General features: G+C 37.4%; 1 protein-coding gene across 2 annotated transcripts; it reads right to left on the reverse strand.

Annotated features, from left to right (window-relative positions):
* Positions 1 to 2086: 2086 nt before the first annotated feature.
* Positions 2087 to 15114, reverse strand: vps29 (VPS29 retromer complex component). Of its 2 annotated transcripts, XM_048611382.1 has the most exons (5): positions 14985 to 15102; positions 10836 to 10847; positions 7448 to 7639; positions 3918 to 4153; positions 2087 to 2621 (listed from the first exon to the last, which is right to left on the reverse strand). In XM_048611382.1, exons 1-5 carry the CDS (start codon positions 14985 to 14987, stop codon positions 2504 to 2506), a joined length of 561 nt encoding a protein of 186 aa, XP_048467339.1. In that variant the 5' UTR covers positions 14988 to 15102; the 3' UTR covers positions 2087 to 2503. The 2 variants fall into 2 exon arrangements, with proteins under 2 accessions (XP_048467339.1, XP_020372662.1); XM_020517073.2 differs by lacking the exon at positions 10836 to 10847 and having other exon boundaries at positions 14985 to 15114.
* Between the last annotated feature and the right edge of the window lie 728 nt (positions 15115 to 15842).

The raw sequence follows: 15842 nt of genomic DNA on the forward strand, positions 1-15842 counted from the left end.
TATCTCCTCCCTACCTCCCCACCTACACTCACCTCTACTGGCTCCATCCCCACCTCTTTGACCTATCTTCTCCTCTATCCATCTTCTATCCGCCTCCCCCTCTCTATTTCAGAATCCCCCTTCCCCTCCCCCATTTCTGAAGAAGGGTCTAGGCCCGAAACGTCAGCCTTCCTGCTCCTCTGATGCTGCTTGGCCTGCTGTGTTCATCCAGCTCTACACCTTGTTATCTCAGATTCTTCAGCATCTGCAGTTCCTGCTATCTCTAAATTTTAAAGATGGCAGTTTGACACTGATCAAGACACTGCTGAGAAATGGATCAAAATAACAATTGTTCACCTATTTTGTTGCATTGAAACAGGTGCGGTGTGTGTATGTATGTTCTGCTTAATTAACCTGGAAGTTTAAGGGATGTCAAACATTTAAACAATAGATGAAGTTAGCTGTCTTGAGCTGCTCTTGTACAGTAGAAAAACAAGTGGTTTCGTCAGTAACAGGATGCTTCCATAAAGCCAAAGTGATGTTTGTGTTAGGCAGATGTGCTACATGAACTACAGTGCAAACATGCCAGGTATGTTGCTGTACATACAATATAGTTAATTATATTTTTAATATTTAGTGTTCCACAGATTAAGATGGTTAGAACAAAAATTAGAGATACCTTTCCACAAGTGTAAAATTGCTTTCAAGAGTGAACAAAGGCAAATCTTCTTCAATGATTTTAACTAGTGAGTAGCTGAGCCATAGACATTAGAATGGCCATGGTGAGTCCTGATGTCTGCCAATGTTGGAAGGGACTGAAAAGGTTAGTCACTGTCCTTTGTTGGATACTGGGATGCCTTAAAATCTGAATTTGCTTAGTATTTACTGTGTAGCATGAGATTTCATCTAAGAGCTGTAAGAGCAGCAATTAACTTGCGGAAAAATTTGTGCAGGAAATCAAAAGGGAAGAATTATGAGAAGCACAAATGTCACTTTCTGGTGCCAAAAAAGGTACCCCATATTAGTGTATTATTTTTGAAAAATAAGGTTCTTAGAAGGAACGAAAACTAATCTTCAAAAAGGGAGGTGAGCAAGGAGACAATAGCCATCTGACATTATGAAGTAGTTGTCCATGGCCATTGGCCAAAAAGGTTCAAGTAATTGATGGACACTGAGAAGATTAATTAAAAATACAATATAACAATAAGTACTCAGAGGCAGAGGGGGAAACCTTTTTGGGCAGTTCTCATTAAGCAGACCGTGTAGGCTGCAGTTCTTGTTGGGTAGTCCAAGATGGTCAGGAAGATGGAAGATAGATCTGAAGTGTAGGAAGACGCAGGGAAGAGTTCCCCAACACCTTGGCAAAAGAGCAGGATGCTCTCCTGACCACTTAAAGACATCCAAAACATTCTGCGCTGATAGCCTGTTGGTCCTCTAGTAGCTATTAGTGAGCCATCCCTAATTGTCATGGTTGATACATTCTTTAAGATAAAGAAGTTATCAGATCTAAACTGCTGCTTCTTAAACTCAATGAAACTATCAAAAAGTTATTTACAAGTTATTGAATGCCTATACTGGGTAGGTGTGAGCACAAACTTCTAAAATCAACACGCTGCTCCATCTGCCACAACATAAAGCAGGGCTTGACTCATCTGTGCTGCCTTCAAGGCGTGGTACAGGCTAGTGCAGCAAGGCACAAAGGATAAACAGTGATCATGGTGATATACTCAGTCAACAAATTCAGTGATAATTAGAGAGACAGAAGTGAAAATGTGCACCACAAATTATATATTCTCAATGCAAAATCAGCAATTATTTTAGTAAGCCAATATATTAATAATAGTAGAAGTCTCAACATTTTAAACCCTGAAAGTAACTTTTAACCTTCAAAGTAGTAATTTTGATTAACAGATTTAGTTAGTTACAGAGCTATAACCAAAATTATATTTCCATTCTGGATAAATTACATTCTAAGAAATTGGTTCACCAAGAGTTCATAGGAAAATATAAAGAATATAAACCATTTATGAAATCTGTCACAAAAATATTGTGAAATGTATCAATAATTACACTTCATTCATTTTCTTCAAAACATAAAACAATGATGTTAAGCACTTGAAATAACATTTATTAGAGTTTATGGAAAGTAAGATAAACATTTTACACGAAACAGCGGTGCTTCAAACAAAGGCAGAAACAAAAACCTTTGGTGAAGGATTTCATGCATATTACATGGTACACAACTCCATTACTGTAAGCATTGAAAGGAAATATTTACAGGACTGAAAACCCTCAGTATTTCAAGAATATAGCACCCTTTTCAGCAAGGATCTAAACTAACCTTACATCAGTGCGTGCAATAAAGGTTCCTTTCATATTGCTGGAAAAGTTAACTGGTACTAGGTTGAACTAAAAGTTACAATTCACAATATAATACATGTAAAGACTTGTTAACATGATCAAGGTTCAAAAGAAAAAAGAGAAAAGGAATGACATGGTTTAAAAAAAGCAGCAAAAACAAAATTTAGGATTTTTTGTATTCAATTCGTTCTACTTTTACATCATCAGAAATCAGCTGATAAACATAAGTGACTACTGTGGATGCTTGAATGTCCATCAATACGAATGAAGGGATGATATTACTGGAAAAGAGAAGAGATCAGAAACCGGTTAGTCCACGTACAAGTTGCAGCATTAGATTCTTTAAAAAAAAATGACCACTAGGCAATAAAAAGTGTTCTAATTACAAATTCTGAGAACCACAGTAAGATCTGTGCCCAATTAAATCAAAATTCACTTTAAAATTTAAAAGTTTTGAATGTTGAATTGCATCAGAGAATTCTTTACAAAAGTAAATTACTGAATCAGTAATTGATTACATTAACTCAATGTGAAAACTTAGCAGATATTTAACTTTTAGGTAGGGATTTAAATCGATGGACTAAATTCATATTCATGGCTACATTTGATGACATTTCCAATCGGTTGCAACTTCTATAATTTGAATGAATGCACTAATCCATCAGCCTATTCTAGAAGTATGTAATAATATGAAGTGATCTTTTCAAATTTCATTGTTGCCTTTTGGTGTAATGTATTTGTACTGTACAGCAACTTTTTGTTGCTTAACTATATTTGTTTCCCTGATCAAGACAAAAAGTGTTTATGCTGATATTGTCCCTTATATCTTAGGAGCCCAAAACTCTTAAGATTCTGAAAAATGTTTTTAAGTACAGTCAAAGGTAATCAACTATGGAAATTTAACATTATTGCAAAGTGAGATAAATGGGAATTAATTTTGTTCTGGCATTCACATAGGAAAGGATACAGACCAGAACACTAGGAGAATTCTTCAGTTTTCAAAGGAAGTATCTCAGAATCTTTAGTGCACATTACAAATACAGAACAAGTAGATGGGGTCTCAATTACTTCAAGTTGGGATCCGAATTCACAACATTCTGTGAAAGGTGGGTGAGAGTTACCAACTGACTCCAAGTTAAAGTGGACTGTCACAACTCGGGTTATTTGGAAAAAAAAGTGTTCTCATCAATTGCAACTGTCACTTGAATGGTGGAAGATTAAAATGACAAAGAACACATTTAGACAAACAGTACGGTTAGCCAATTGGCACCAACATACATTCATATTCATTGGTTAGTTAAGATTAGTGGTCAAAGTCAAGCATTGTTGTTTGGGCTGAGGGTGGTGATGGTGAGCACTGTCATCATGATTTCTTCCCCCCAAATGCATTAAAGTCCAACTTTCACATTATTCCTCTATTCACAAAAGTGAAATTCCCTGTCTGGAGCAGCTCATTCCTAGCCTACACCATACACTTTCAATGCACTTTTCCAAATCATTCAAGCTGTTAACATAGCAAGAAATCCTAAATAAATAGTCACATGAAACCTAGAATTCACTCATTCCAAAATACTTACCCTTCCAGTGCATTACATGCACCTGTGGCTGAGCCTGGGTTGATAAAGAACTTGCTCTCCTGCTCAAAGGCTTCAAACTTGTGTGTGTGACCAGAAATTAGGATATCTACATCCAGCTGTCGTTGCAGCAGAGCAAGGCTGGCCATATCACCCCAAGGAATTACTTGGTGACCATGGATCAAACCAATCTTGAATTGCCCCACTGTTACCACTTTCTGCTCTGGGTAATGCAGATTCTAAAAATGAAAACAAAACCTGTTATCCAAGGATCAAATTTCTGTCAACCAGCTTTTAATTAATCCTTTCACAATTTAAGCAGATGTTCCAACAGGCGCTGACTTTGATTCTCATCTCAACCCTGCTGCACAGTTAACTGAATACCACTTGCTTTCCATTCCAGCTACTGGACTGGGGAACTGAAAGAGCCAAACAATAAAACGTAGTTGGAGAGGTAGATTTGGTTTAGCAACGTATTACCAGAATCTTCCAATACCAGGAGCAGCAAGATTCTGATCTACTTCAGGACCCGGAGGAAAGTCCTGACATGGCAAGTGTACAATGATTATGTAGGAAGCTTAAAACTGACTGTTTTACCATGCTTGCACTGATGGACTGTTTCCTAGGACAGTGGGTAAAGCACACACAGTCTTGGATTGTATGTGCATTTTTTTTTTTTAATTTAAAATAAAACCATGGATTTAACCTAGAGATTTTCCTTGGTGTAAATCTTTGACATGTGCAGCTCCAAGCAATTCACAGCAAACCCACTACTGAGCAGTAGCAACTTTCCAGGACTCCCTTCCTATCAAAACTCAGCAGCATGCCCCACTCCACATAGCTTACCATCTCTTCTTCCTATAACCTTGGTTCCTGTCCAGCTGATATCAGCATTGTCGGAGATAAAGAGCAGTATCAAACAAAAATAGCATTGTTGGAAGTGTAGGAGGGTGATCCAGTAGGAAGTGCAGAGCAGTTCAGCATGGTCATGAGCAGGGGAAAGAAAAGTTGAGCAGGAGAGTCAAAATTGTTGAGGGTGTGGGTGGAGAGAAAGACTGAGCCATATTGGGGTGACTGATCCATTTAAGAAACTCAAACTCAAATGATTTGGACAGAGATCTTAAGGGCTATGATGAAATAATTGGGGCAGTTCCAATGCAGTCATGCTTTGCTACTAGGAGTTCTGACTCTACTAGTCAGTGGAATTCAGAGCAGAAAGCCCCAAGGTCCAGCACAGAAAGCAAGTGGACAGTTTACAATTGCAATCAGCAGTAGAGCATCTGCTAGCCCAGATCTTCCAGTCAGTGGGATATTGTGTCAGGACAAGGTATGCAGATTTAGGATTACAATTTGAGCCAATCATATTTTCAATTACTGGGAGAATAATTTAGCAACAAGGAAGGAATTAGTAGGGAGTGTAAAAAGAAACAAAAAAAAAACCTAATTCCTCATGGCTTTGATTCTTTGACCAGCCGACTATATAAAAAGTTATCAATTTTATCCGATCACAAATTATTTACTCATAATTGTAAGGATTTTGAACTTGCCCATAAAACTGCCCTGTATTTGAAAGTTATAGTTTTTCTGCAGTGGTAAGATTTGTGACATTCACAATTAATAATATCCTCTAAAATGTGTTTTATAATGAAAAATACACTGCAGTAAAAACTGCCAACCCATCAGCATTGGCGTAATGTTTCCCCACATGGGGCAACAACTTTAAATGGGGTGGCAGTGTACAAATTTAAAATCAGTTTATACAGAGCCAAAGCACGGCACTCATCTGAAGCACTCTTGCCAGCAGGTCTGTGCCCTTATTGGTGTAAACAATTGGTCTGCTTCCATTTGACAAGGTTGTTAAAATATTGGCACTTCAGGATAGAGACTCCATGGTTTGCTGAACTAGTTTTAAAGCTGCAGATCAGTCATGTATAAGATAATGTAATGATTTTTAAAAACTTACTGCATGGAATGTGGCATTGCTGATTAGACCAACATTTATTGCCATCCCTAATTACCCTGAAGGTGATCATGGTGAGCTGCTTTCTTGACCTGTTGCAGTCCATGGAGAGAACAGTGCTATTAGGATTTTAAAAAATAACCTACTTTTCTAAAATCGACTTGTTCAGAGATGTTATTACACACTTTTGGAGCAGGTGGGACCTGGGCCTTTTGGGCCAGGGATGGGAACACTACCTCTGCATCACAAGAGCCCTTTACAGTGCTGTTAGGGCAGAAATTTACTAGAATAGTTTCAGGTGCAGCAGTATCCATAAGAGACAGAGCAACAATAAATTATGCAAAGAAAAGCAAATATACCTGGGAGGTACGAATTGCCAGTCACACAAATTTCAATCCTGCTCAGAAGTGATAGAAGTGTTTAAAAAGGCTGCAAGATAGTGACATTGGACAGACTCATACTTAAGAAATGTATTTTCTATTAATGAGAAGAATAAGATTTGATAGAGGAAAATGAGGATTTAATAATGAAGGTATCCATTCGATATCAGAGAAAACAGTGGGATCAAAAATATCATTACATAAACAACCAAGGGGGTAAATGAGCCTTTGTATCTAATTTTCAATAGACCTGAACAATGGTTAGAAATATTATCAAGACTCTAGCAAATTCAACTTGCGACTTCAGCTTAAGTAGAACCGACTTAATATTTGTGCTGCCCATCCTGCTTATTCATGCACTTTTGCATAAGTAAAGGCCTCTACAAATTTAGAAAACAGACTCATCTTCTCCTTTGGTAAGAAAAGGGGTGGTGAGGGCCTAGTGGTATTATCACTGGACTGTTAATCCTCAGACCCAAATAATGTTCACGGGACTGGGTTTTGAATTCCACCATTTGCCACGGCAGGGTTTGAATTCAATAAATATCTGGAATTAAGAATCTAATGATGACCATGAATCCATTGTCAATTGTTGGGAAAAACCCATCGGTTCACTAATGTACTTTAGGGAAGGAAACTGCCATTCTTACCTGGTCTGGCCTCCTTGACTCCAGGCCCACAGCAACGCGGTTGACTCGCAACTTCCCTGTAAGGATGGGCAATAAATGCAGCCTAGCCAGTGATGCCCTCTTCCCGTGAATAAATAAAGGAACAACCTAATTTATGCACTGAATAGGCGAGTCATGTAGACCAAAAATGTTCAAAACTCAAGCTGTACTCGGTTCCCTGATCTCAATAACAGCAGGGACACTATAACATCTCTGGTTAGACAGTAAAACTGAGTGAATCCTGCTGCTGATTGTTATATTTCTATTGAAATTCCAAAGTTGTGCAGAGCAGATCAGATCAAGACCTACTATTATCATCCACTGTGGTTAAATAGCTTGTCCACGTTTCATGCATGAATACATTATTCTGACCAAACAGCTAATGTCTCCATGGAATGGTTGGGGGTGTGGAGGAGAACAAAATGTGGGAATATGACCTACATGACAGAAATTTTCACATGATCAAGAATATTAATTTATAGAAGTCAAAAAGTATATTTCTTTTAACAAAAAAAAAATACATACCTCATCGAAGTCTCCTCTGACAATGTGAACATCTCCAGCCAGAGTTTTAAGGTAATCATAACTTTCTTTAGTGCAAAGATTGCCTGTGCACAAGATATGCTGGATCTTACCAGGTACCAACAGCTTCTTGAACTTGGCTGGCAATGTATTACAACGGTGAGGAATGTGAAGGTCTCCCAATACCAGCACCAACTTTAAAAATAGAAGAAAATAAAATAAATTTACACAAAGCATACTGCACACTAAATCCCCAGGGGCATGTGTCACATGGGACATTATTATATCAGAGAGTTTAAGATTTAGAGTTTCATTAAAAAGTGAAATATCTATAAATAACTAATTCTGAATTATTGTTTTTGAATCAGAATGCTGTAATAACCCATTTAAGACTGAAATAAAGCAAAGCCAGCAATAGATCCAAGTGGTTATCAATGCAGTAAAGCTCAAAGCCAAAACAAGTCAGACATCCCTCAAATAAATCGGAAAAACTGTTTGCAGTGACTTCTTTGGTGACTGATGAGATTTGTTTCTTCTCACAATGGTTATTTAAAGTTTGATACAGTAGATATCAGATGCACCAGGTTGGAAACATTTCTCGAACAAGAATTCCCATTTGTGTTTTAGATTTGGCATCTGCAAACGTGATAGATCTCATTAGGTAGGTGCCTTTGTGGATGGTTTTAGACTATGTATACTTATTTTGAAGTTGTTCCCACTTAGGAACGTCAATTTGGTATAGTTGCAGAGTAGCTTTTACATAGTCTACTTCTTGCTCTCTTAACATCAGGAATTTACTTCCCAGTTGCCAATGTGCCACAGAAGGTTTTCTTCAAAGCTTGTTCTGCAGACATATGTACTAAGTCTTGACGATTGTACCCATGTCTTTATAATCAGGGCAGGTCAGCTTTACAGACTTTGGTGTGAAAGGAGCTTGTCTTGCATTTTGATCATTAGCTTGGGTGGAAGGGACTCAGCATCTTAACATAGGTATCTTTTGAGCTTGACCTGCAGGACAAGAGCCTTGCTGGTCAGTTCAGAGTTTGCCTAAAGCCAAGCTGGCAGTGATGATCTTCAGGAAGGCTTCCATATTAACATGTACTTCTCTAGACAGGGTACACACAAGGTAGGTGACTTTACCCACAGACTGAAGTGTACAAACCTTGTGGGGGGCGCTGATTGGAAGAGGACCACTATCCTTTTTAAAAATCTAAAGGTCATGCCACATCACTGGCAAGGTGGCTTACGATTTTTGTATATCATTCTGTAAGCCATAACAGCAGCATCAGCAAATAGGAATTCAAGTTGAAATTCCTGAAGCACTGGTAAGGTAGTGCTTTGCAGACTTTCTCTAACTGTGACCCCATTTCACAGACAGCTAACTATCATCAACACCAGACTAACAAACTAAATATCTACTTGCATATATATGCATGTTTGAAGATAACTTGTACTTTATCTCCAGAATAATAATTACATAAAGTTTAGTGAATGCGGTTAGACAACGTTCAGTATTTCTAATGAACCAGTTGCATTTAACTTGGATAACTTAGAAATACAATACAAAAAGTAAGGCAAGGAACATTTTGTTTTAAGGTAGTTTGAATGGAGAATTTTCTCAGCTAGTATGCCAGTAAGAGATGATTACAGCATGACCAAGATCCAAACACTTCAGCTGAATGCGGATACATTTGGATTTCAAATTAAGACCGGATTAGGCTCTCATGATAGTAATTATCTTGATGATGCTTACTGTTAAGTCAGTATGAACATGACAATTTAAGAAATTCACGAGGAACTGGCTAAGCAGAACTCTATCCCAACAAGGAGGAAAGAATATTTTAGCAAAGCCAAAAAACTTTTGTTACAATTGTTAATTTAAGTGAGCCAAAAACATGCAAGACGTTAGGTAGAATATTTGCAAGTTAGCTGGACTGCAAACTACCCCAAGCCAATATATAACTAGAAGTATCAATCGTGGTTGGATAAATTTGTGGGTCACAATATACCTAATGATTGAAGACTTAAAAATAACTTTTCAGGCAATAATTCAAACAGATCTCATGAAACATTCAAAAACATTCGAACAAACTGACCAAGCCTGCTAGATATTATGCAGTGATATTATGACACTGTTCCAGCTTGGGGCAGGGAAAAGAAAAGGAGTGCAAGAAAACAGACACTGATTAAATTTAAAATTCTGTTGATTAATCTTAAAAAGGTGAAAGTTTTAATTGTCAATATCCTAGAATGCAAAAAGATTTTATGAAGCAAGAGCCTTTACTTTTAGCATGTCAGATTACCCACTGCTGCATATAACTTATCTTTTATCACAACTGCCCAGGCCTATGGCAGAATAGAAGTTAATGTATTACTTCAAACTCTAAAATCTATTGTTAATCTATCGGCTAGTCTGAAGCTTGTTCCGAAAGTAGCTGCATTTTGGGGAATGTTTGGGGAACAGGGCTGCAAGGAGAGTGTGCCAGATGGAATAAGATAGAGTGCCATGAGGCAGTCTTCCTTGCAGGTGGTGCATTTTGGGTCAATGTCAGCATAGCATAGAATGGTTTAATCCCCACTGATCTCTACAAGAACAATATAGTGAGTTTACAGTGACAGATTATGTTACACGAGAAGCAGCTCTTGAAAGTTCCAACATTCACTTCTAGAAAATTAGCAAGTATGCAAAACATGACATGTTGTGACATGATAGAAAAATAATGCACCTCCTCTGGCTACATCGGTTCATTAAATGAGATTTCTGTTGATTCTCTTGGTTATTATATTAAAGATCCTTGAAGCAGCTGAGTATTTGAGTTCAATCTCTATATGACTGTAATCAGAGTGAGTATTTTGAATTCTCAATTTTCTCCCAACTAGGTTTTGAAACTGTGTTAACTTGTACACTACAACCTTATTTGGAACAAAATGCTTAAAATAATATTTTGTTGAAGCTGTGTGTCTTAGACTCAGAAAAAATTGCAATACCAATTCAAAGGGAAAACCAACAAGAGGAGTGCAGATTGGTTGACATTGACTGGTAGAGGTGTTGCCAGGGTGAATGCAGCCATTAATAATGACAGTTTTTTGTCCAGCTGTGTTTAAATTTTACACGTCAGGTTGACTGATTTCTCAGGGCATTTAAAATACTGTTCCTTAGAAAAAACGCTACATATGGGATCCAACTCAATGGTAGGCAACTTTAAAAAAGTTAGGAAAACATAAGCTAGGAAACCTCTACTGTATCAAAAGGAAATATCAGTCCACAAACTGCTTAGATTAAGCCTGCAAGATGAACAGCCCATATTCTGCAACAAACTGTTAGTCTGCACACTTTCAAAATTATTGGCACAAACAAACAATTTTCACCATCGCCAAGAGAGTAACTTACTCTGTGAGAGGCCTTAATGAATTGAAGGTCAATCGTAGGCATGAGATGGAAGTTGGGATATGGTGAAAGTTAAAATAAACAAAATGAAATAAAAGTCAGCGGGAAAAATATCAAAAGTCACCAAAAAAAAACTGATTGCTTACTGCAAAACACTTCGAAAATTGTAGCAAACGATTTTATACTTCAGTTATTTTAAAACCTTATAGTATACTTTTATATTTGAATATATTTGAACTTTTACACCACAGATGCTCATGAATCAACCAAGGCCATTTGTTTCTTCACCAAAAGATTGCACTGTATTTATTATAGATATGCAGTAACATTTTTCTTGATTGATGGAGGGAAGAAAAATTGGAAGACTTAGTATGTTTATCTTATAAATCAACCAACAATACTGAGACGTGTATAGTCAACCTGTTGCTGCTGCTTCAACATGTACACTTGAGAAGTACTAAATAACAAAAAAAAACCAAAGAATTATAGATGCTGGAAATCAGAAATAAAAATTGACAAATGTAAGACAAAAATAGAAATTGCTGAGAAAAACTCAGCAGGTCTGGCATCATCGGTGGAGAGAAAGTAGTGTTAATGTTTTGGGTCCAGTGACATGCTTCTGAAGAAGGATCACTAGACCTGAAATGTTAATTCTGCCTTTTCACCACAGGTGCTACCAGACCTGCTGAGTTTTTCCCAGCAATTTCTATTTTGTTTTACATTTGTCAAGTTCTAGTTTCTGCACAAAAAAGTTCCAATTAATCAGCATTACATACATTAATTCAATAATTAGAAATTGGGTTGAATTGAAGTTTTTTTTTTAAAGAAAAAGAGATGACTAACAGCAGAAAAATTCTTAAACTGATGCAAAAATTTAATTTTCAAGTCTTTTCCCCCCATTACAAAAAGAGGGACAGTAAGATAACTACCAGATAATCTTCATAATATAGAAACTGAAAATTTATAACACAGTAAGCTATTTGGCCTAACAAGCCCATGTTGACCAAATAAGATTACCCCAGCCTAATCCCACTATCCAGGTCTTGACCTGTAGCCAAGATTATGGCACTTTAACTACATACCTTAGTATTTGTTAAATGCAAATTAGGGTTTCTGCCTCAACCAGTCTTTCAGATAGAGTTCTAGACCCTGCCACCCGCACCATGAAAATAATACTCAACTTTCCTAATTTACCTGCCAATTTTGTTAAATCCACACCCCTTGTTATTGATGTCTTTAAGTAGCAGTATGTTCCTCTTTCCATTTTTTTCTAGGTCAGTTTTATACACCTCAATTAAATCTCTTTAGCCTTTTCTATCCAAAGATGACAACTCCAGTCTATTCAGCTTTTCCTCTAAAACTTGTCCCCTCCTGGAGACATTCTCAAATACCTTCTGAGCCTTCTCTAGTGTAACATCCATGTAACCAGAACAGTATGTATTACTTTAGCTGCGGCTTATTGTTTGTACAGTTCTAGCATAATCACCCCACTCAAATTCTAGGTCTCAGCATCTTATCTTGCCACCTTGAGGAGCCTGCCTAGATACAATTCAAATGTTCTTTTGCCCTCTGCACTTTTCACTATTCTATCACTTATTCCATATTCCCTCGACTTGCTTGCAACACCCACACCCCAAATCCATTACCCCACATTTCTCTGAAACGATGGAATGCAGTGGCACAGTGTCACTGGGCTTGTAATCCAGAGGTCCAGTCCAAAATGCTGGGGATATGGGTTCAAATCTCACCGTGATACATGACAAAATTTGAATTCATTAAAAATCTGGAATTAAAAGCTATTCTATGACAACCATGTAATCTTGTCAATTGTCATAAACAACCTATCTTTCCAAAACATCAGCCTTCCTGCTCCTCTGATGCTGCTTGGCCTGCTGTGTTCATCCAGCTCTACACCTTGCTATCTAATTCACTAGTGTCAAGCTTTATGGTAGAAAATCTGCCACCCTTGACTGTCGAGCCAACATGTAACTCCACACCCACAGCAATTTGGTTAAGTCTTAACCGTCCTAGCAAGCCACTTTGGTAATAAATGGTAGCACAGAACTCAAAACAATCCATTTCACTTTTGTTCGATCTAACCAGTTCTTTGATACTTAAACAATAATATTTTTGCTCAATTAAAAGGTTCAGCTCCAGATAATCATGAGACCGCATCAGAAGCTACTGATATAACTCAGTTTTGCATTGTTTATTTTCATAATGAAATGACCATCAGACGTTGATGAAGCACTGATTAAGAAGTTTAAACTAAGGTCTAAAAACACTTGCTTGAAGAAAACATTTAGTGGATTATCCAGGTTTAATGTTTTCACTTCCTCTTGCCAAAGATAGAAGTAACATTAACAGGAGCATATTTTCATGCAGGCCTTGATTAAACAACTACAGCAAGTGCCTCAGCATATCAAATATTGTAATTACTTCATAGGTTTCTCAGCTGGTTTGGAAATAGGGGGAGGGTTGAGGAAGTTACAAAGTATGCAATTCCAAGCAAGTTAACTTACAGTTATCTTATTAATGAATTGGTGCAGATAATGTTCAATTACATACATTTTACCTTTGCCATCTCTGGTGACATTACTGTTCTTTACTGTGGGAATAACAACATTTCTAAAGGAGAAAGAACAATTAAGCATTCTGCAAGTCTTTGCTCTTAACTTACGGGGCAACAGCTTTCTGTTTCTCAAAGTTCGTCAGTTTTAATCATCTGCCAGTGCAGACACTATTGGCTGAATGGCCGCCTGCACCATAACAATTCTGTGCTGTTCCTACAAGGTATGTTTTCTTCTTCACTAATCAAATACACTGCCAAAAAGTTTCCTCTGACTTTGCACTGGTGCAAAAACTTGGATTTATCTGCATTCTGGTCACTTTAAAAAAGGTACTTTACAGGGACCTTTCAAAATACAATTAGGAGGACATTTTGGACATAAGTAATAGGTGGATTCTAAATATTAGCATAGGTCTATTGATCCAAATGGTCTATGGATGGGAAACTGAATTACCATGCAAATTGCCCCTGTAAATAAGTCAGTTAGCACATACACTACTATACATACTCATGTATACTCAATTAACTGAACAATGTTGATTATAATACCCACTGATTATCTTTCTTCCAGAAGAAGAATTTCTACCACTGCTGATAAAACTATTAAAATTTGTTTGCTTCACTATAAAATTCTCAATTTTAGATATTAATTTCATAGTTTAAAAAGCTTACTAGTTTAAATCAAATAGAAACATACTAAAAGTTAAGAAGGTTAAATCACACAGATTCTTATCTTTTACAAAACTATATAGTAAAACAAAACTGAAACAACTTTTTTTTACATTAAGATGGTCAGTGCACGGTAATGACTACGAACAACTATACCTCATTTTGTACCTGCCCTCCCTACTCAATTTTCTAGAGAGGGTCACTCTGCTTTTGCAAGTATAATCCTCCACTCTTTACGTGTAAATGTAAGCGTATACTAAACAATTTCCGTTTTTTTTTTCTCCAAAATGCTTAAATAAACTCTCCAATTGGGAAGTGCCCAGCAGGTTTGAGACCATTTCCTGTAATGTAAAATGGCCCGCTGCAGGTCGTTTACATCACTGCTCAACGTTCAGGTCAGAAACAAACTTCAAAATATACTTAATTAAATTAAAACTTAAAAGCACAAATAAAGATAAAAATCCGATTTGGTCAAACTTTACGTATGCTTTGGATTACTAAAAAGCATAAAAAGAGACCACGTCAGTGCAACCACCTTTCCAAAATACAAAACGCCTTTTTATTAAGATAAGCGAGGGATGAGGATTTTTTGGTGCCCGATTGCTGAAGTTGGAACAAACACACACATCTGTAAAGCAGATAAACAACACTGAGATTTTTCTTTTCTCAATTTAGGTCATTATCAAAGTGATACATAAACCACCCATGCCTTCAGGACCAGCCAGCTGACGAACATCATGTGATAGTTTCCCAATCCCACCGCAGGCCCCAGATACCAATCGCAGACCGGGCCTCTTAAATCCAACACCAAGACATCAACCGTGGTGAGGCTCTCACATACACTTTTAGTCAGGTCAAGAAGGATTGAAGCATTAAACAACATTTGATTTCTAGTCCCCGCGTCCATTACTCACCATTTTCCAACCGGCGAAGCGAAAAACAGCTCCTCAGTGAATTCAACACTCAGTACCCAGCAAATATCCAGCCAATCAGTCTCCAGTTTAGAAACAGGTCCCTACGGCGTAGTCAATTGGACAATCTTAGAGCAACGAGAATTCGAAGTGCCTCTGTTTCGACTTTTAAATGCGTCTGCCTTATATAACTGCTGTTAGTTTCTGCTTGTGTGTGTCGGTATCACTGACTAACGTGCAGTCCACCAACATTTATCAGAGTGGTTAACAGTAACATGATGGCCAGATAATTTTCTTGTGTGATATTGATTGAGCAGTATTGCTTTGTTCTTCTTTGAATAAGTGCGATGGAATCTGAGCAGTCGGCGAGGACCTCAGTTTAATGCTTCATTCCATAGACGGCACCCTAATAGTGCAGGGCTCCTTTAACAACTGCTCCGAAGTGTCAGCTTCGATTGTCAGTGCTGAAGCTCTAGAGCGGCGCTTGAACCCAACAACCTTCTGATTCAGAGATGGGAGTGCTATCAACAGAGCCACAGCTGACACCAAAAGTCACATTTCTAATGGGCATAAAAACTCCATTGGAAATGTACATAAGTGTACAGACTTTTAAGTAAAAATGATATTGATTTGAAATGACCTATGTGAGCAGCTGTCACTTCCATAAGTTGTCATTTCAAATTAATGGTCTTTTCTAAACTTTCTGACATCTCTTCTGTTGTAATGTACACAATATGTGCTTTCAATTTCAGAAAGACAAGTTAGGATAGTGCACCAGAGTCACAGGCTTAGATTCAATCAGAATCATTTAGTGCTGTTTCAGTGGGCACAAAATTGATAGCAGAAATGAACTGCAGAAAT

The sequence above is a fragment of the Rhincodon typus genome, chromosome 24 (assembly GCF_021869965.1).
Source record: "Rhincodon typus isolate 14 chromosome 24, sRhiTyp1.1, whole genome shotgun sequence".
NCBI lineage: Eukaryota > Metazoa > Chordata > Chondrichthyes > Orectolobiformes > Rhincodontidae > Rhincodon > Rhincodon typus.

Bases quoted from the DNA above. Each gene is read 5' to 3' on its own strand.
- vps29 (XM_048611382.1), bottom strand. The intron at 4,154-7,447 runs GTATGTATTTTT...TTTCATTTTTAG, and splicing joins TCAGAGGAGACTTCGATGAG to AATCTGCATTACCCAGAGCA. The intron at 2,622-3,917 runs GTAAGTATTTTG...TCTCTTTTCCAG, and splicing joins GCATGTAATGCACTGGAAGG to TAATATCATCCCTTCATTCG.